The sequence below is a fragment of the Trichechus manatus genome, unplaced genomic scaffold (genome assembly GCF_000243295.1).
Source record: "Trichechus manatus latirostris isolate Lorelei unplaced genomic scaffold, TriManLat1.0 scaffold00016, whole genome shotgun sequence".
Taxonomy (NCBI): Eukaryota; Metazoa; Chordata; class Mammalia; order Sirenia; family Trichechidae; genus Trichechus; species Trichechus manatus.
This window is the reverse complement of record NW_004443952.1, coordinates 11,883,917-11,904,501: the sequence shown is the minus strand read 5'-3', so window position 1 is coordinate 11,904,501 and position 20,585 is coordinate 11,883,917. Positions and strand designations below refer to the sequence as shown.

The 20,585-nt window shown below is 42.7% G+C and overlaps 1 protein-coding gene across 2 annotated transcripts in view; it reads right to left on the bottom strand.

Annotated features, from left to right (window-relative positions):
- PTPN3 (protein tyrosine phosphatase non-receptor type 3) overlaps positions 1-18,155 on the bottom strand; it is a 101,139-nt gene extending 82,984 nt beyond the window's left edge. For both annotated transcript variants that reach the window (XM_004372183.2, XM_004372184.2), the window contains exons 1-5: positions 17,920-18,155; positions 13,051-13,158; positions 12,932-12,974; positions 9,367-9,445; positions 2,541-2,585 (exon numbers count right to left, since the gene is read on the bottom strand). In XM_004372183.2, coding sequence (XP_004372240.1) covers positions 2,541-2,585; positions 9,367-9,445; positions 12,932-12,974; positions 13,051-13,158; positions 17,920-18,057 — 413 coding nt within the window. In that variant the 5' untranslated portion in view covers positions 18,058-18,155. The remainder of the gene's footprint in view (positions 1-2,540; positions 2,586-9,366; positions 9,446-12,931; positions 12,975-13,050; positions 13,159-17,919) is intronic.
- Positions 18,156-20,585: the final 2,430 nt, after the last annotated feature.

Here is a 20,585-nt window from a genome sequence, read left to right as displayed (position 1 = left end):
TGAGTCACTCCACCTCTGTGACTAACATGGTGGGCTGGCCAGGGGTTCCCTTTCCTGTCCACTGCTCTGTGTGCTGGTCCTGAAGCTGCATATGAAGGAAACTTCCCTAACTTAGGGGCCTCCTCTTTCCTTACATAACTATGTTCCAGCAAGAACTTCTAAATGATCTCTCCAAGTCTACAGACACATCCCAGGGATACTCACCACCTACAGTTCATGTGGAGACCCACAGTGTCCATGGGGAAAGCAGGCAGAAACTTCAAGAGTATCAGCCATTCGATCTCCTACCAAGATGGACCCCAATTAAATCTAAGCTACCGTCTTTGCTAGAGGAAAGCAGGTGAATGGGACTGGGGGAACAACTTAGGAGAGAGGCTAAGGAGGTCCCATCTAGCTGGAAGAAACAATCCTATGAGGAGGATGTCAGAAAGTAAACACTTCCAAAGGAATGGTGGTGAGAATATTGTTAGAAGGTGGCCATACTGAGAAAGACTGAAGGCCTGTGTTCTACTCTCAACGTGGCCACAAAGAGGCTACATGTTCCTAGACAGATCCGTTTCTTTTCCGTCAAGTGAGGGCCTTGAACTAGATTACTTCTGGAGCCTGTCCAGACAGGAAGGAGATGATGCATTGGGTAGGAGCTACAATTCCAACAGTCAGTGGATGAGTCCAGACACCCAGGAAAGATGCTAACTATGCTCAACCCTGTCAAGAGATCCACAGCCACAAATGGCCAGACGCCACCCAGACACATGCCTGAGAAGCAACTGGTAGTGGGTGAACCTCTCCTCAGAAGTGGTGAGGGTCAGCTGCAGACCTAACAAGGAATGCCAGGGATCTAACCCTGGACACAGCCGTCAACAGATTTCTATTGATTCACACAGAAAGAACAGGGGATATTTCATTCGGAGAAAAGAAAAATGAAAATGACCAATTTCTAATACCTGGAGAGCTAGAGTAAAAGCTCTTAGAGGACAGGGGCCATGCTTTATTTGACCAGCAAAGTACCCATCTCATAACAGATGATTGCAAAATATTTGTGGAAAAAATTATGTTTCTCTTGCTGCAGAGGGCAGCCTGGACCCAAGAGAGGGAAGGTCATTTCAACCTAGAGTTACCTAAAAATGTAATACTGCTGCCTCTGGAGGGTGAGCTCCCCATCACTGGGAGTGGTCAAGCAGAGGCCCAAAGGCTGGTCCGTTAACGCTAGAGAAGGGACACATTCCTACTTAGAGAGGATGAGCTAAATTACAAAAATTCTGTATTTCTTTGACTGCTGAACAGTCAACAGGTTCTGATGATCTTTTCTTCGAGATGTCTCCTGTTCCTAACTGTTCCCCCACCCCCAACCTCACTGCCACGCGCCCAAGCTCTGGGCTGGGTGTACACAACAGCTCCTCAAGGGCCACCCCATCTCCAGTCTTCCCTTCTGGACATTGACACTGTCTTTGTAGACGCTGCTCTGGCCACATCGCTCCTGCTTAAAAACCTTCAACAGCTCTCTGCCTACAGGACACAAGCTGTAAGTGTAACGAGGAGCCCTCTATTCCCCTGCAAGTCTAAATGACCACTAACCCTCAACATGGGGTTTCCAACTAGGACAGTAGGGGGCTCGGGGGAGATGTCTTCTCACTGAGCAGGGAATCCTAACTCCTCCCCTCCTCTCTATTAACCCCAATTCTGACTCATCACAACTCTACAAAGACTTTTCCAAATGTTCCAGCCCACACTACCATCGCCTTCTTCTCAAATCTTGTGACAACTGTGGTCTCTGCTGCCCATATTGTTTTCAATTGTTTCCTAATTACTTCATGGGCTTCTGTCTCATTTCCCCAACTGGACTGCAAACTCCCTCATGGCACAGCAGACAGGAGGCCTCCAATTAGCCTCCTTACTAGAACTAAACTGACAGGAGCAAAGAGGGGTCAAGACAATGGGAATACGTTGTGGCTGCTTCCACCAGTTTACCTGCTGAAGTTTCTTCCCTTTGAAAAAACAAAGAGTTTGGAGGAGGTAGCTCAAGGACCACTGGTTTGGAATTTCCTATCCCTTACTGGGCTATTCTCAGATACTTTTCAGCCACTGAGATGGTCCTGATACACAAGAAGTGCTGAATCATAGGCAGATGCTCATGTCTTTGAGCAAAAAGCTTCCCAGGGAGAAAATGAATTATCCAGGTACTAAGGGGCTCAGAAGTTGACCTAAATTAGGCCTGATCTGCGTTCCTGAATGAAGCCCATTTTATATTCTGGGTCCCACCCTCCCTTTCAAATTTCTCAGATCTTTACCAAAAAGATAACAGCACCTTTTGTAATAAAACGGAAATACCCTGAAATGAACTTTATCAATCCTTAGCCTCTCTAAACCAAGTCAGAGTTAAAAACAGACGTCCAAAGCCTAATGTTGTACAGGATGCTGCCTTCAACATCCATTCTTTGCAGATTTAATATTGTTACCAGGAATGCATGCTCATTTGATTAAAACTGGAAATTTTGCTAGTCTGGCAACCCACAGAAAGAAAAATTCAAAATTCTCATTACCTTCCTTCACAAATATCCATCTTCAGTTGCAAGAAATACAAATGCCTACAAAAAAAAAGTTTTCATTAATTCATATTCAAACTGAAATAAATACAATTTGGTAAGGACAAGATCTGCACATTTGAAAAACTGAATACTAAAACCAAAACAGAAATGCATGTTTGTCTAACGCATCAGGCTCTCTTTGGCACAATGCAGAGCCGCCCCTTCTGTAACAATAACTCGAGCTGCTGCCTTAAGTCTCGAATGGGGGTGGGGGCAATTTCCAGCCAGCCTCAGCCCAGCACATGCTCTCATGGGACAGCTGAACTCTGGGAGAATGTGGAAGCAACACGCCACCGATGGGCTGCTGCTGCCAGGGAGCTGCCCGCCCTTGGCCTGGGCCATCCTAATCAACTCAGGGAGCCACAAGCACCAGGGCCCATGTGCCTTCTGCACGGGCAGCCCCCACACCCTGATGAGGCACTGTTGGGAACAACGTGCCAGCGTTTGCACACCCACGGTCCCTCTGTGGGAAGCTGCTAAGAGGAGGAGAGTCTGCAAAGACATCTCCTTGGCTGGGGTGCAAACACCCAGCTGGGTTTTTTCCTGTGTCCCAGGAACTGTGGGTGCTCAATAAAAAGTATAAACATCAGTAAACTAAAATGCTGCCAGGACCTCCAAGCTGAATCCTAACACCTCTGTGAGGTGCCAGCAGATGCAACTTCAACACTGGGACTTGTCTTGTGGGCAGCAAGTAGGCGCAGGCCCCTCAGCCTGTAAGTCTGCTCCTCCAGTGCGATGCTGGCCACCAGTCCCGAGGAGAGATTTATATTTAGGGATGCTGCTCACATGTGACACTTGGTCATTAGCTCCCACTCTTTTTTAAACCCAGATTCAAATGGGATACACATTCCAGTGTCTGGCCAAGATGACAAAAGGGAAACCTCCTGAAACAAAATACACATATAGCAGAAGTGCTCAGGAGCAGGAAAGAGGTAATTTTGGCAATTTAGACCAGTCAGTCTTATTATTCCTTCAAATTTACACATTTCAAGGTCAAGGTGCTGGCTTTTGGTAATAGGAATGCTTCGAATGGTATTTCTACTTCCTATTTGTACTCTTCTGGGCAGTGTGCATGGTACTTTTTAACATATCACCTTATGTCAGCCTCATAAAACCCCTGCGAGGTAGATGCCACCATGCCCGTTTTACAGATGAGGAAACTAAAGCTTGGATAGGTTATGTGGGGCCAGCTATATCTTATTTTAACCTAGACACTCATGCTATGAAAAAAAATCTGACTATGCTACAAATTTCTTATATACATTTAATGACTATAAAGCTTAGGATCAATTTCATAACTCTGATATTATGACTTTGGTTATAATTATCATCAGCTACCCACAATGTGTTAACACCCAGCACTGGGAGACTGTGTAACATATATTTGCTGATTCACACCTATTCGTAATGGAATCTATCTTTTCCACCTAGGAGAACATAATTAGTCCTTTCTAGTTCATTTTTATGTTTATCCAACTTGACATTCAACCAGAATTAAGCATTCTCTCCTCCTACAGTGTGACTAAGAGAAAAGAAGAAAAGGGAGGGAGTTGTAGATAATCCAATGGTAATCCTGGGCTTCACTGATAAGCCTGGATAATCAGTATATCTTCCTAGAGATATACATCAGAACATGAACCTGGAGATCACCATTCACCAAATGCTACCTACCTTGCCATATATTCAGCAAAGTTTCTGAGTCAACCTCACAAGGTCATACTCAGATAAATCAGAATAGTGGACTGTGACCCAAACTTAGGAGACTTCCTAGGATTCTCTAAGAAGTCTAACTTTAATTTGAGAGTTGCCAGGTAAATGAAATTCTAACTGTTTAGAATGGTCTAAATTTATCGGAAACAGCAGTTGTGGAGGCTCACAATGAAGTAAGAAGACATTTATTTAACAATTAGAATAAAGGAAAGTTATTTAGAAGACATACTTGGCATGCCTTACTTCATAAATGCAAAGATCACTCCTAGAGTATATTCCATTCATGAACTCAATTTCAGAAAAAAGCAATAAATGTCTCCCTGCCTAGATCCTTAAAAAGAAAAAAAAGAAGCAAAAACATCAACAGCAAATACCACTTTATACGCTTTGTCTGACTCTTGTGAGCTAAAGCTCATCAAAAAGGGAATTCATTTTTGGGCAGACTAGAAAGCTGGAGCTTAATAAGATACTATGTGCCAGGAATAAAGGTAAAACCCTTCATTTAAGTTAAAGAGAGACGTATGAATTAACGGTGGAGGCTTGACGTAGCATTAAAAAAAAAAAAAAAATCTGGCAGTCCTGGTGGTCCACCAGCTCTACAGAAGCCACTGAGATGAGAACTGCCATGACTCCTGCTGCATTAAGAGAAGTCTGGTACCCAAATTCCAAGGGGTAACAGCTATACTCCACACTGAAGGTACCACTCATATTAACACTGAGGTTTACAGAGACTCAAAGAAGAAACTAGTCTACAGAACCAACAGTCTACATGAACAACAACATCACCTACCTCGAGACCAGAAGAACTAGATGGTGCCCAGCTACCACTACTGACCGTTCCGACCAGGGACTCAATATCAATAGACAGTCCCGGATAGAATGGGAGAAAAACGAAGAACAAAACTCAAATTCCTAAAAAAAGACCAGACTTACTGGACTGGCAGAGACTAGATAAACCTCCGAGACTACTGCCCTGAGATAGTCTTTAAACTTGGGACTCAAACTACTCCCAAAGGTCACCTTTCAGTAAAATGGCAGACTGGCCCATAAAATAAATAATATCACCCATGAGTACTGTGCTCCTCAAAATAATCATCTAGATGAAACCAAATGGTAAACATTTACCCTAGACCAAAGATGAGAAGGCAAGGGGGGACAGGGAAGCTAGATTAATGGAAACAGATCAACCAAAATGGAAATAATGAAAATGCCAATATATTGTGAAGAATGTAACCAATGTCACTGAACAATATGCATAGAAATTGTTAAATGAGAATCTAATTTCCTGTGTAAACTTTCACCAAAAACACAATATTTTAAAAAATATATTGGTGTTTGGGGGTATCATTTCTGAATCAGTACATTTTAGGAGGAACATGGACAAATTGAATTTTATCTAGGATTTAGGTAAGAACTCTGCTAAAGAATTCCTCCTCCTTTTAAGGGAAAATCTGCCTCTCTGAATCCTCCACCCACTGGTCTTAATTCTGACTGAGCACGTTGGCCTCCTCTCTCCCCATGACTGCCCTTTGGACATCTGAAGGCAGCATTTGTTTCTTCCTGAGTCTTCTCTCCACCCTGAACACCTACATTTCTTCAGTTGTCCCTCAAATGACAAGGAAGCTCAGCGGGAAGAAGATTTGTGTCAGCTCCAGAAAGGAGTCAGCTTCTTTCCCATGAGATAAGGAAGTGGATGGCCAATGACCAAGAGGGGTCCTGGAGAGGGACTCCTGAGTTAGGCTGGCCCCAGCAATCTCTCTACTCAAGTTCTTTCACTGCAGAGCTCTAACATGTCTTTTGTGGCCCACTGCGTGCCCAAACCTGTGCCTCTAGCAAACATGGAGGAGGCAGGGTGATGTGTAACAATTGCTGACTTAGGCAATGCAATTCACATTTGGGGTAGGAACCCATTAGATGGTAGTAAAATCAATTTCATAGACCATAATAGGCATTCAAAAAAAAAAAAATAGAAACTTCAGAGTGTTTTGTACTTACTGTTTCGGAAAACTTTTGTTTCAGTAATTTATATATATCTGTGTACTAAGTTATGAAGCAAAATAAATTTTTTAGCGTTGGGTTGTAATTAAAAAAAAAAAACCCCACCGGTTAAAACTACATATACACACATATGCATACATATGCATGGGTATACATATGTGTATGTGTGCGTGTGTGTGTGTGTGTGTATACAGTCATCCCTCAGTATGTGCAGAGGATTGGTTCCAGGGCCCCCTGCAGATACCAAAATTTGAGGATGCTGAAGTCCCTTATATAAATATGGCATAATATTTGCATACAACCTATGCACCTATCCTCCTGTATACTCTAAATCATCTCTAGATTACTTATAATACCTAATATAATGTAAATGCTATGTAAATACTTGTTATACTATATTGTTTAGGGAATAATGACAAGACACGATTTGAACAATGTTCAAACAAAGTGCTGGAGAGAGACTGAGGATCTGTGAAATGGTGGGAGGTTACAGCAGGGTTATATCTACACATCACTTCATTTGTGTGGATTCGAGTAGTGCTCAGCATGTGGCAAACTCAAGTTTTGCTTTTAGGAACTTTCTCCCCCCGCCCCAAATATTTTCAATCCATGATTGGTTGAATCCACGGATGCAGAACCCGCGATATGGAGGGCCGACTATACATAAACACATATGTATATCTATGTGTATGCATGTACGTGTGTATATGTATACACAAATACATATACACAAGAAACCTTGGTGGTACAGTGGTTAAATGCTACTCTGTCCTGTAGGGTCGCTACTGAGTCGGAATCGACTGGACGGCAACGGGTTTGGTTTTTCTTTTAAATATATACACGTATGTGTGTGTGTGGTGTGTGTGTGTATATATACAATCATGTGCTGCAAACATCCATTTAGGCAACATCTGACGCGTATATATCCGTGGTGCCATAAGTTTAGAAATCTCAATTGGAGAACGGGACATAGCAGACATAACTGGATGTAGCTAGGAAGGAGCTGCCACCTTTGCGCCTCGAACCACCTTGTGCTTGGGGAACCTATCCTGGGCTTACCCTGTGCCCCTAGACTTCATTCTCAGGGAACTGGGCCTGCAGGGCTGTCTGGGCCTCTAAAGGGCCTACCGCCTTCCTGGGTGCCCCAGGGCCTCGCCTTAAGGCCCACTCCCCAGGCTTCGCCAACTCAACGCATGTCTTTGCTACCCCCCAGGCATGTAGCCACCGATCAGGGCCTGGACAGCAGTGAGCACAATTCCAGGCCCTCCCTATCCCTTGGTAAAGGGCACTTTCGCTACCTCAAAGTTGCCATAAGAAAATAATATGGTGTTCACACAATGTCCAAATCACATGATGTCCTATTTCACAGAATGTATCACGGACGTTAAGCGACAGATGACTGTATGTATATATTTACACACACACACACACACACACACACACACACACACACACACACACACACACGAGCTCTGGTGGCGCAGTGGTTAAGTGTTGGCTGCTAACAGCAAGGTTGATGGTTGGAATGCACCTGCCGCTCCACAGCAGAAAGATGTGGCAGTCTGCTTCCTTAAAGATTTACAGCCTGGAAGCCCTATGGGGCAGTTCTACTCTGTCCCATAGGGTCACTATGAGTTGGAATTGACTCAATGGCAACAGGTTTGGGTTTGGTATATACACACACACAACCACACACACACTGATATATATAATCCACCATGCCATTGTTTACGCATCGCTTGAGTAGAACTTGATATTTAGTAATGACCTGGGGAAACCTTGGCAGGGTCACGTTGAACACATCTTCTTATGGATTACATCACCAACTTTGTGTCCATCAGCCTATGAACTGACCTACTGTGTTGAGCACTCCTATACTAGCCCTCAGTTCATCAACATAAAAAAAAAAAAAAAGTTGTTGTGGGAAAAACCAAAAGCACAATTTGTACTTCTATGCAGTCACCCACTGAGTCATGCAAGACATTTTTTCTGCTGGCTTAAAACTTAACTTGATGGTAAACATAGCCAAATCTCCAGTATCTGCTATTTTAGAGGAAAGAGGTACACAGAGGCCAAAACAGAGTAACAGTCTAATGTTTGGCTTTTAAACATTAAAATGTGGTCATGTGATTACCATTAAAAAAAGAAAGAAAGAAAGAAAAAACAAGTCAGCACTCTGTATATCTGAGTTAATTGGTAATGGGTTTATGGCCACGGTAAGCATATATAGGTAACAGGATTCAATAATCCTGAGCATTGTTGCTTTTTTCTGTGAGATACGTAGTTTCTATCGATGATAAGAAAAATAAATGGATCAATAATAAAAAGGTTTAACGCTGCCAAGGGGGAGAGAAAACACAGTTTTTTGCATAGTTTGCATTTAAAAGCAACAACTTCCCAGCGTCCTCCCCCTGCATTCCAAACACCCTGTCCCCCACCCAGAAAACCCACATGCCAGTACAAAACAGGGTCAGGACAGACTCCAGGCCCTTGGGGGTAAACAGCCCTCTGCTCCTTATCTGGCTCACCTGGTTCCTGCTACCGCTGATTTACCAGGGAGAGAAGCTGGGCCCCAGCTTGCTTTTCTTTTCTAGCTGCTCCGAAGTAGGGATCTCATAGAACATTCTTAGTAGAGACTTCTTGTTATCCTAAACAGTCTCAATTCTAGCCCTTTAGATATATTGTGCCATTTGACCTGTGGATGACTGTTACACAAATTCATCTTCCAAACCCTGCTTGTATTAGAAGAAAATGACTGTATTCTTGAGCACAGTGTGCACCCAACGGGTAGGAGGGTCAGGCAGGTGGAAGGAGGCAGCGGAGGTGGGAGGAGATAGATGTGGGTGTGCTGGGAATTGTACCAAATCAGGAGGTGAGAAGTAGGCCCCAGACTGAAAACTCAAGTAGCCGATTAAAATTTCATTATGGTGTAACTACAATTTTTACTTGGATCATAATTGTTGGGGCAGTTATACACAAATGTATTTGGCCATAGTTACAAAACAAAGAGTACATTTTTTAGTGGTTACTCGTTTTATATACTAAATAGGAAACTTAGAAAAAATGTTATTACCTGGTTTGTTCTTGCTGCAGTGTGTTGGGATCAGGTATAAAAAATCTTACTCGAAAATGCAGGGTACAGGGGAAACCTCCTACAACATTTTTCAAAAACAAATTAAATTTTCCCTTAAAAAAATAAAAGTATGTAAGTTGCTTCTCTCCCATAAGTAATGCATTTTTCACCAGACCACATTTTTTTTCCAGCATAAAAGGACTAATTTCAAATAAGGCGTGCATAAGTGAATCGATTGTTTCAGACATCTCCAAGTCTACAAAAAGTAAAATATTTATGCAACATCAACTATTACATGTTTAACACAGGGTTATGGTCAAACTATTATCTGTATTAAGTATTGAAAAAAATCATTAAATCATGTATCATACAAAATTAACTAAGAAAGAACAGCTTATATTTATATAGTGATTTACACTTTTCAAACATTTTCATGTACATTCTTGAATTTAAACGCTACCATGACTCTATAAGTAGGCCAGGCTACTACTGATAGCATTGCTTTACACACGAGCAAACACGCTTAGAGACATAAGTGACTTGCCTTAGGCCACGTGGCTAACGACAAAACCAGAATTTCAGGACACCAAGGCATCTGATTCTGTTATGACACATTTCAAGATCATTTTTATACTAGGAAATATTTCATGCTTTTAATGTAAAGCAAATCCCAAAAACAATGAATATACTAGGGAATATTACACAATCAACATACTCAAACATGGCTTTATGCATCAACACCAAGAGCCAATTCACTTGCATATATAAAATCAGTCCATTTCTTTTCCTAGATAGGGTAACAGGAGAGAATCAGATTGTGTTGCTAAGATCCTGGGCTTGTCTTCACATCAGTTTCACCCCTTGCCAATAGTTGGCAAACATTGGCAGTCTGTGTGTTTAGCACTTTCTTGCTCGCTGAAACTCACTCAGTCCTTTACCACCCTGCTCCCTTCATGGCCCCTATCCCTGCTACTTATTTCCTCTCTACCTTAGTTCATCCTGGGCTCCACCCTCTCATCTCTTTTCATGTCTCTCATCTTTATCTCTGACTGTGCTCCAAGAATCTTTTGTGGTGCGTGTGGACCTATTAGTGGATCTCTGTACATGTGTGTGGGTACTGGTGGGGGCACTGTAACTCTGTGAGCAGGATGACCACCTGCACATCAATGGACAGCTGAGTTACCCCGCCCCCTGCCTTGGGATGCCCTTTCATCTTCCACCGTGCCCCCTTCTATAACTTGTCATCTTTTTGCCTCAGGCACGACTTCTTCCACGAAGCCTTTCTTATCCTAGTCTGTGCGCCCAGAGCATCCTATCACGTGTGGAGTTTTATCAGAGAGCTGTCCCTCTCCTGGTCTGTGGCCACACATTTGGCTGTGAGCTCCTGGATCCCCAAATCTCAGTCAGCCCTGAACCTTGCCAAAAAAGTCTGAGCACATGTTTGTCGAATGAGTGAGTGAGTGAGAAAATGCCTGTCATACCTTGTGTGCATTCATTCCTCTGTGAATCACATAGGGGCAGGTATTTATCTCCACAATGGCTCTGTGGCTCCCTGTGGCTATTTCTGAGTGCTTAATGACACACCTACTCATGGGAGGTAAGAATTCTGGGGACCCTGCTGCAGGTGAGGGCAGCAGTGGTAGAGAAAGAGAGGTCATTCCCAGGATCAAAATAATGGCTATCTGTCTCTACTCCTTCCCATCTGGTGGCTGGGGCAAGTGATGGGATGTGGCATTATGTGAATGTAAACTTGTGTGTACAAATCCACCTGCCACTCACCCCTCAATCATTCACTGGCCACCTCCTGTATGTCAGGCACTGCGAGGAATCAGAGAAGAATGTGGCAAGGGCCCTAACCACAAGGAACTTGAGGGAGATAAAGACAATCATAAGAGATGAGGGAGAGTGTTCAGAGCCATGAAGCAGATAGTGACCAATGTAAGCGGGTGTAGAAGATCATGGCTTCTAGCAGGAAAGGAGATGGGATATAAGCAGCCTTGAAGAACGGTAAGATTTGGATAGAGGGAAAACCAAAAAAAAAAAAACCAAACCCATTGCCATCAAGTCTATTCTGACTCATACCGACCCTACAGAACAGAGTAGAACTGCCCCATTGGGTTTCCAAGGCTGTAATCTTTATGGGAGCAGACTGACACATCTTTCTCCTGCGGAGTGGCTGGTAGGTTTGAACCACTGACCTTCTGGCTAGCAGCTGAGTGCTTAACCACTGCACCACCAAGGCTCCTCTGGATATAAGGAAAGGAGAGGGAAAAGCATTCCAAACAGAGGGAATGGACTGAGCAGAGGCACAGAGGAGTGTGTGAGGCTCTGCAGATGAGCCAGACTTGTCTGGGGTGTTAAGGTGAATAAAGGGAAACAATGAAGCCCATGTTGGAAAACCAGGCTGAAATTGGGTCTGGGTGGACAGTGGGGTAAAGTATGGCTTGAACATTCACCTAACTGGGCGTTCACCTGCAGCACTGGGAATCCACTAGTGGTTGATGAGCTGTATTTTAAGATTAATCTTTTACAGTCAGTCCTCATTACTCATGGCTTCTGTATTTGAGAAGTCATCTATTTGCAAACATTTATTTGTAACCCCAAAATCAATACTCATGGCACTTCTGAGGTCATCTGTGGACAGGGTCAAAGTGGCAAAAATGTGAGTTGCTTGAAATGCATGTTCCCAACTGAGGTCAAGTGATACTCTGCCTTCTCGTTTCAGTTCTTATACTTGTACACAAGTGTCCTTTTTGTTGTCTATGTAATGTCATGCTTTTTGCGTTTTTGTGCTTTTTGTTGGTGATTTGGCTGTTTAAAATGGCAAAGTGCTGTAGAGTGTTCCTAAGTGTAAGAAGGCTGCACCTTGCATTACAGAGAAAATACTAATGTGTTAGACGAGCTTCGTTTAGGCGTAAGTTATAGTGCTGCTGGCTGTGAGTTCAACGTTAATGAATCAACAATACATGTGAAACAAGCTATCTTTAAACAGAAATACACATAAAACAAGATTATATACTGATCAGCTGATGAAAATGTTGTGACCAGAGGCTTGCAGGAATCTTGCTAACTCAGTGTTTGTAACAACTTTATAGAACAAATACCTTGGATAACGATAAAGAGAATGGACTGTGTATTTGTGACACTATATACCTATGGTTTGGGTCCTAGTGAATGTAACTGTGTTGTTGGAAAGTGCTAGGGAGGGCAATGCATGTGTGTGTCTGTCTGTCTCTTTCCCACTCTGACTCCTATATGGACTGGAAAAGGCCATCATCCTTCCCTTTTCTACGTTGTAAAAATAAATTTGGGTTCCCTTATGCTTAGCTGCCTAGTCTCCCCTTTCCTTTTCTTGCCCACAGCTGATAAGGAGCCCTTAGGGCTGATCTGGAGCCATCTCTGCTAACTCAGAAGTCAGACCGGCAGCAGTCAGCTCACTCACATCTCCTGGACCACCTGGAGTCCAGGTACCAGATGTTCCAGACAAGCTGATGATCAGAGGAGAGAAACAGACCACGATACATTAACAACTAATGGTCAAGGGAAACGAAGAGATCACACCAACCTTTTAATTGTTTCCTGATGGGTTTGCTTGATTCAAGCCATCTCTGTTGAATAAGAAAACAGAAGATATAAAACCAAGCCATGCAGGAATCCTGTACATCTTAACAGGATGGCACTTACAGCAGAGTCCACCGAGTCGTTGCCATGTTGCAAACCGAAATATTCCTTTTCTGTTACACCCAGGTGGTTGTATGCCATATCCAAAAGAACTTGACCAGTATCTTGTTTCTAGGGGAAAAAAAATCACCAAGTAAGCAAATTATTTAGAATTAATTAAGAACTGGTGGTGAAAAAGTCTTTCTTGCAGGCAAAAAGGAGTTAAAATACTCAGATTTTATGCATACACATTTTTCACAGTAAGAAAATGTTTAATAAATTTCAAGAAGTCACACAACACATATGGGAATAGGGCTAAGAAAAATTACCTAAATGTGACTGAAGACAATTAGAGTTTTATTTAATTTTCTAAGATTTCTTCCTTCCCCTTAGCTGAGATTCCCCAGGGCTGACGTCTAACCTGGAAAAGTCAGCCATCCTAACTACAGTAAACTCTCTGTGACCTGCCCGTGGATCATCCACAGCAAAACGCTAATCCCAGGTCAGGTTTGGTTGCCTCTTTTGCCTGAAGGAGCCACGGAAGTGTGCACAGGGAAGAAAACTCTCTACTTAACAGCAGAGATGAAGATGGCTAAAAATACCCAAACGCCGTCCAAAATACCCACAGAGTGATTTGGCATGAATCACCCTGTGGGATTATCTGCTTCACTCACATCTGAAGTGAGAAGCCACTTCAACCATATGTCACTTCCAGACCAGAACTCAGGCCTTCAACATTCAGTGTTGACGAAGCAGGCACGGAGTGGGTATGGGGACCAAGCTGTAATACGTCCCCCTTTCCCGTCCTCCCCGAGAGGCTAGGCATGGAAGCAGAGACTGCAACACAGTATGGTGAATACTGTGAGGCACACAGGGTACAGTGACCACACAAGAGGACAGCACAAATGGCCAACTCCACCTAGGGAAAGCAGAAGGACCCCTTGACCTGGGTCTGGAAGGATGAGAGGGTGGAGTGCTGCCCCTGGCCCTCCAGGTGCACAAGCTAAGAAAGGGCATTGCAAGCAGATGGGCCAGCACACACCAAGGCACAGGGTGGGAAACAGCACAGCTCATTTGGGAAACTGCAAACTCTACTTTTACAAGCAGACTTCTCAGGAATCCTTTGAACCCACCAACCATTTAACTTAAGGACAATATGAGTCAGAAATAGATTATGTATAGAACAGGCAAAGGTAACTTTTTCTGAGAGTCTGTGAGCTGCAAATAGGTCACAGTGATGGGAATGAGGACAAGGAGATAATTGTCAGCTCCCCTACTGCACGGCCACTTCTTTGGGGCAGCCTCACTACTATTTGAAGTATGGGAACATGAAACCAACCCACTTCCTGAACACGCCCTCTTTCTCACCTGAGGGCCCCTGTACCCGCTGCTTCCTCTGCTTGAAACACCTTCTATCACAAGAGAACCACGATGGGTGTGGAATGACCTGCGCCACAGGTTCTGACACTGGCTCCCCAATTATGAGATACTCTTCATGCTTCAAAGAGCTGTCTGCTCCCCTTGTTGAAATTATTTATACATGATTTTCTTTTCAACTGTTCTCTAAGTTTATTCGTTCAACATATGGCTGTGTGGGACTGTCCAGGGTTTTTCGGTTTTTGTTTTTTTAGCTTGTAAAAATATATATATAACACACTTGCCAATTCAATGTTTTTCACATGTACAATTTAGTGACACCATTACATTAATCATGTTGTCAACCATCACCAATAACCACTGCCGAACTGTTATTTATATGTAATTTTATATTTTATACATATTAATAAAAACTATAATTATTGAGCATCTACAAGGAGTCAGACATAATACTAAGTGCACTTTTTACACATGACCTCTAATCTTTGAGGCAACGTTGCAAAGTAATTATCACCATCCCTTTTGGAGATGTGTAAACAGAGGCACTGAGAGTCTACCTGCCTTGCTCGGTCAGCTAATGGATGGCCTGACTGCCTGACGCAGATCTGCTTGAGGCCAAAGTCCATATTTTGCCACTATACTACATCTCTCTCCTCTGAAGTGCATACATAATTCATTCATTTGGGTAGTGTCTGCTGAACTCATCCAGTTCTCAAAAGGAAATGGAATACAATTTCTCATGGAATCCAGACTTTCTGCAGTCATAGAGGCTGGATGAATCCCCAAAACTATTGCCCTGAGATAATCTTTAAACCTTAAATCTTAAACCAAAAATATCCCCTGAAGTCTTCTTTAAACAACAGTTCAGTTTAATTAGGAAAGAAAGTCTGCCTTCCTTCTAACCTGGAACAGAAGCCATTCCCAGAGATTACCTTTCAGCCAAACAATAGACAAGCCCAAAAAATAAACAATAACATCCAAAAGGAAAATGTTCCTTAAACAATCAATTATATGAGATTAAAAGGACAACATTGGCTCAAAAGCAAAGAAGAGAAGGCAAGAAGGGGTAGAAAAACCAGACAAAAGGAACGGGAACCCAGGACGGATGTGGAGAGAGGGATGACACATCGTGGGGAATGCAACCAATGTTATGGAACACTTTGTGTACTAACTATCGAATGGGAAACTAACTTGCTCTATAAATTTTCAGGTAAAGCATAATAAAAAAGAAAAAAGTCTGCCTTGAACACTGTGCTCTTGTAAAGATCTATATGAGATCAAAATGACAACAGCAACTCACAAGGTTAGATAAGAAACTTAGGGGGCAGTGAGTTCATGACAATGGTGGAGGAATAACTTGGAAAAAGAGGATGAGAATGGCTGCACAACTTGAAGAACGTAATCAATGTCACTGATAGATGTACTTGTAGAAATGGTTGAATTGGTGTATGTTTTGCTGTGTACATTTTCAACAGAAACCAAACCCCCTGCCGTTGAGTCGATTCCGACTTACAGCGACCCTAGAGTACAGAGTAGATCTGCCCCGTAGGGTTTCCAAGGAGCTGCTGGTGGATTTGAACTCAGACATTTTGGTTAGCAGCCAAGCTTTTAACCATGTGCCACATTTTCGATAACAACAAAATAAAACTAATTATTTTTAAAAAAGAAATTGAAATATAATAAAAGACACCTTTATAATAAGAGCTGGCCTCACAGCCCTACCCCCACTGCACAAGAGGTCATCTTTGCTGATACCAGGTGGTCACTAGTGACTGGCTTGGTTCTTGGGCTGGGGCACCAAATAACTGTTGTCCAGACAGTGTAAACAAGCCCCACAAGGAGACAAATACAGAGAGATGGAGATTCTAAGCTGTCACAAGGCACTCAAATTCTCCAAGTCCGATTTGAGTCAGCTGTGGCCCAGGCTGCCCAGAAGTTTGTGGCTGGCAGCAACATGACAACAACAACAATGTTCATAACTGAGAATGACTGGGGCTCACTGTGCGCAGGGCTCTGTTCTGAGGGCTTAATACGAGTTATCACTCAGGGTAGGTACTTCTCTTAGCCCCTTTTTACAGGGCTGATCACTCCTCCTCCTTAAAACACATTCTTGCCTTGGTTTCCCAGGTATTCTTTCTTGGTTTCCTCCTTCCACACTGGCTCGTCCTTCTCACTCACTCTCCTTTAGAACTTGCTCCTCATTTCTCCAATCTTTAAATATTGAACCCCACATCTTCTGTCTATACGTATTTCTCAGGTGATCTCATCCAGTTTCATGGCTTGAAATAGCATCTCTAACCTGGTACCATCCAAATTTGTACCTGCAGCCTCCACTCATTCCTGAAACTCCTGACTTGTTTATCTATCATTTCTGCATTTCCACTTAGATGAATAAATATCAAAACTAATTTCTGTCAAGTTGATTCCAACTTATGGCAACCCCACGTGTGTCAGAGTAAAACTGTGTTCCATAAGGTTTCCAATGGCTGATTTTTAGAAGTAGATTGCCAGGCCTTTCTTCCAAGATGCCTCTGGGTGCACTCAAACAGCCAACCCTTCAGTTAGTAGCTGAGCTCCTTAACTGTTTGCACCAGCCCGGGACGCCAAGATAAATAATAAGCATCTCAAACTCAACATGTCGAAAACAGAACTGGTGATTTCGTCCCCCAAACCTATCCCTCCTGCAGTCTTTCCCATTCCTATAAATGGCAACTCCATCTAGCCAGTTGCTCAGGTCACAAACCTTGCCGTCACCTTGAGGCCTCTCTTTCTTTCACACCCCAAATCCTATCTATCAGCAAATCTTATTGGCTCCACCTTCAAAATTTTTCCAGACCTGGCTTCTTTTAGCTACCCCTACACCACCACCCTGGCCGATCACTGCTATTGTTCAAGCATCTTACCGCTGGTCTGAGAGATTGGAGGCCTGGTTTCTAGCCTCAGCTCTGTCATGGGCTTGAGGTGGGATAAACTACCATCTCTCTGAGCTCTGTCATTTGTGAAACTGACTGTCTCACAACCCTCCAGATAGGACCAACCCATTTGTACATTGTACGTGAGCTGTGTGCTCGGGCTTGGGCCAGGCACAGGGGAAAGGAGACCATTCTTGTCCTCAAGGAGCTCATACTTTAATGAGTGGCATATCACCTAATAATTATAACTTTTTAATACAATGTGACATGGGCTCTAATAAAGCATATGCAGAGCACCACTAACAGAGAAGAAGCTCTGCTTCTGGAAGGTGACGAGGACGTCACAGAAGAGATAACGTCTAAGGACTATCCACTTTAGTCACAAAAAAGAGGGCAGAAAGACACTTCAAGCAGACGCAAGAAAGTGCGCCGAGTTTTAAGAGCATTTCCAATCCAATCTCAACATACAGGCTCTAAGAGGTAATTGAAATGATCAAGCTTTCATTTTGAAATATTTTTTTCCTGCATTTTGTAAAGCATCTAAGAGATAAAAACAATTTCTTAGGAGCATTAAGTCAGTTAAAATAAAATCTGGGAAACTTACGTTAACTTTAAACGTCTGTACCAAGCCATCTAAAAAGCGGATGCTGCAGACGACTTCGGATCGAGTTTTATCTTTGGGTAATTCTGAGGTGCGTATATTATTAATTCTTCCACCCAACGCACGTAACCGGGAGGTCATAACTATCGTTGAATAACCTGTAACATAAGATATACCCGTTAGCCCTTTGATGTCCAAATTTCCAGTTACATGTGAATGCACTTCACAGCCTACCAAGTCCCTGCATATGTATGTTATTTGATCCTCACAATGCTGTCGGAGGTAACTCACAGATGACAAACCATGTTTCCATTTGAGCTTTGACTTCTAAGAAGCTCTAAGCAAAATGTATTACTCAATTGTAAGAGAATTATATTATATAATTATGGTCTAAATCTCTTCTAATTTATATTTTCCAGGCTTTCTACTAACTTCTACTCATGTTTTGTATTTTATATATTTGTTTATACTGCCCTTAAGGTTTTCCAGAACTAAATGTGATATAAATATGATTTAGAACATGAAAAGATGTACTGATAAATTGAACTACATTAAAACTAAGAACTTCTATTCATTAAAAGAAACAATTAGAAGAGTAAAAAGGTAACCCACAGAGAGGAGAAGACATTTGCAATACATATGTCCGCAAAGAATTTATAAAAATCCCTACAAATATATAAGTGAAAAAACAAACAACCTGCAGAAAACATGAAAAACGACTCAAAGATACTCAACCACATTAGCTGCCAAGGAAATGTAAATCAAAACCACAAAGCAACAGTACCACATAGCCACCAGAATGGCTACAGTGGAAAGACTGACTAAACCAAACGTTGATAAGGGTGTGAAGCAACTGGAACTTTCATGCACTGCTGGTAAGAACGTAAATTAGTATAGCTACTTTGAAAAACAGTTTGGCAGTAACTACTAAAGCTGAACATATGCATGTGTATATATCTGTGACATAACAATTCTGCTCCCAGGCATATTCCCAGCAAAAAACTGTACACTTATTCACTAAAAGACATGTATAAGAATATTCAAAATAGCCCCAAACTGGGAAATACTCAAATACCCATCAACAGAACAAATAAATTGTGGTATAAGGTGTAGTTATACAGCAAAAAAAATAGATGAACTACAGTTACATGTAAAACATGAATGAATTCTACGCAAACGTAATGTTGAGCAAACGAAGCCAGACACAATAAAGATTATCTAGTGCGTGGAAACCCTAGTGGTGTAGTGGTTAAGAGTTATGGCTGCTAACCAAAAGGTCAGCAGTTCGAATCTGCCAGGCGCTCCTTGGAAACTCTACGGTGCAGTTCTACTCTCGTCCTATAGGGTCACTGAGTCTGAAATGACTCGACCGCAGTTGGTTTGGTTTTTGTTTGTTTGTTTTTTTTTTTTTTGGTATTGCATGAATCCCTTTATGTCAAGTTCAGAACACAGGCAAAGCTAATCAACGCTGAAAGAAGGCAGGAAAGTCGTTACCTTTGGGTGTAGTGACTGGGCGGGGGCACAGGAGGCTTCTGGGGTGCTTATAATGTTGTACTGTAGACTAAAACATTGAAAAGGTGCGCAACTGAGCACTGGTAGGCTGTGGTCCTATAGTACAGGTGGAAGGTGGCGCAGGCTCTAGACCAGCTCCTTGGCTTGAAGAAAGAAGGCCTAAATCTGGCAGGGTTGGGCAGAAGATAATGAGGGTGAAGCTTTCTATGATGAGCTGAGTCTTTGCATATGCTATTCCTTTTGTCTGGAAAGCTCTTTCTGCTCTTCACCCGATCTATTCATCCCTCAGCACAAGCACTGCTTCCTTAGGGAAGCCCTCCCTGCTCTTCCTTTTGTTATGGCAATGAGGCCATAACAGAGTTGTTTTTGTTAGTTGCCATGGAGTTGATTCTGATTCTTGGCGACCCCACATGTGCAGAATGGAACTGCTCCATAGAGTTTTCAAGGCTGTGACGTTTTGGAAGCAGATCACCTGGCCTGTCTTCCGAGGCTAGTCAAGCACTTAACTGCGCCACCCAGAGAACCCTCCCCTGCTCTTCCTAACTAGTCATGTATTTGTATAGACTCCCCTATATGGTGCATTGGAAACCCTGGTGGTACAGTGGTTAAGAGCTACATCTGCTAACCAAAAGATCGGCAGTTCAAATCCACCTGGCGCTCCTTGGAAACTCTATAGGGCAGTTCTACTCTGTCCTGTAGGGTCGCTATGAGTCAGAATCGACTCAACGGCAATGGGTTTATATAGTGCATCATTAACTGCTAGTGATTATTATAATCACAACAGATGATGTGATTAATATCTGCTATACCTGCTAGACATTAAGGGTAGGAATCATGTCTGGGTTTGCTCTCTCTAGCTCTAACACCTAGGTCTGGGAGGCAGTCAATAAATATCTGAACAAACCAATGATGAGACGAAGAATAAAATAAAAAATGAAGCCAAGATTTATAGTCTGGAAAAAGAACAGTCCAACTGATAGGCAGACTTGGGTTGACAGGAGAAAGAGAGAGAAGGGATGTGATCAGAGTGAGTGCTTAATTTAAAACAGGGTGATGTCCCACAGACCAGTGTCTCTCAAACTGTGCATAGGGACCACGTGGGGATGCTGTTAGAAGGCAGATTCTGATCCCATGGATCTGGGGTGGGCTTGAGAGTC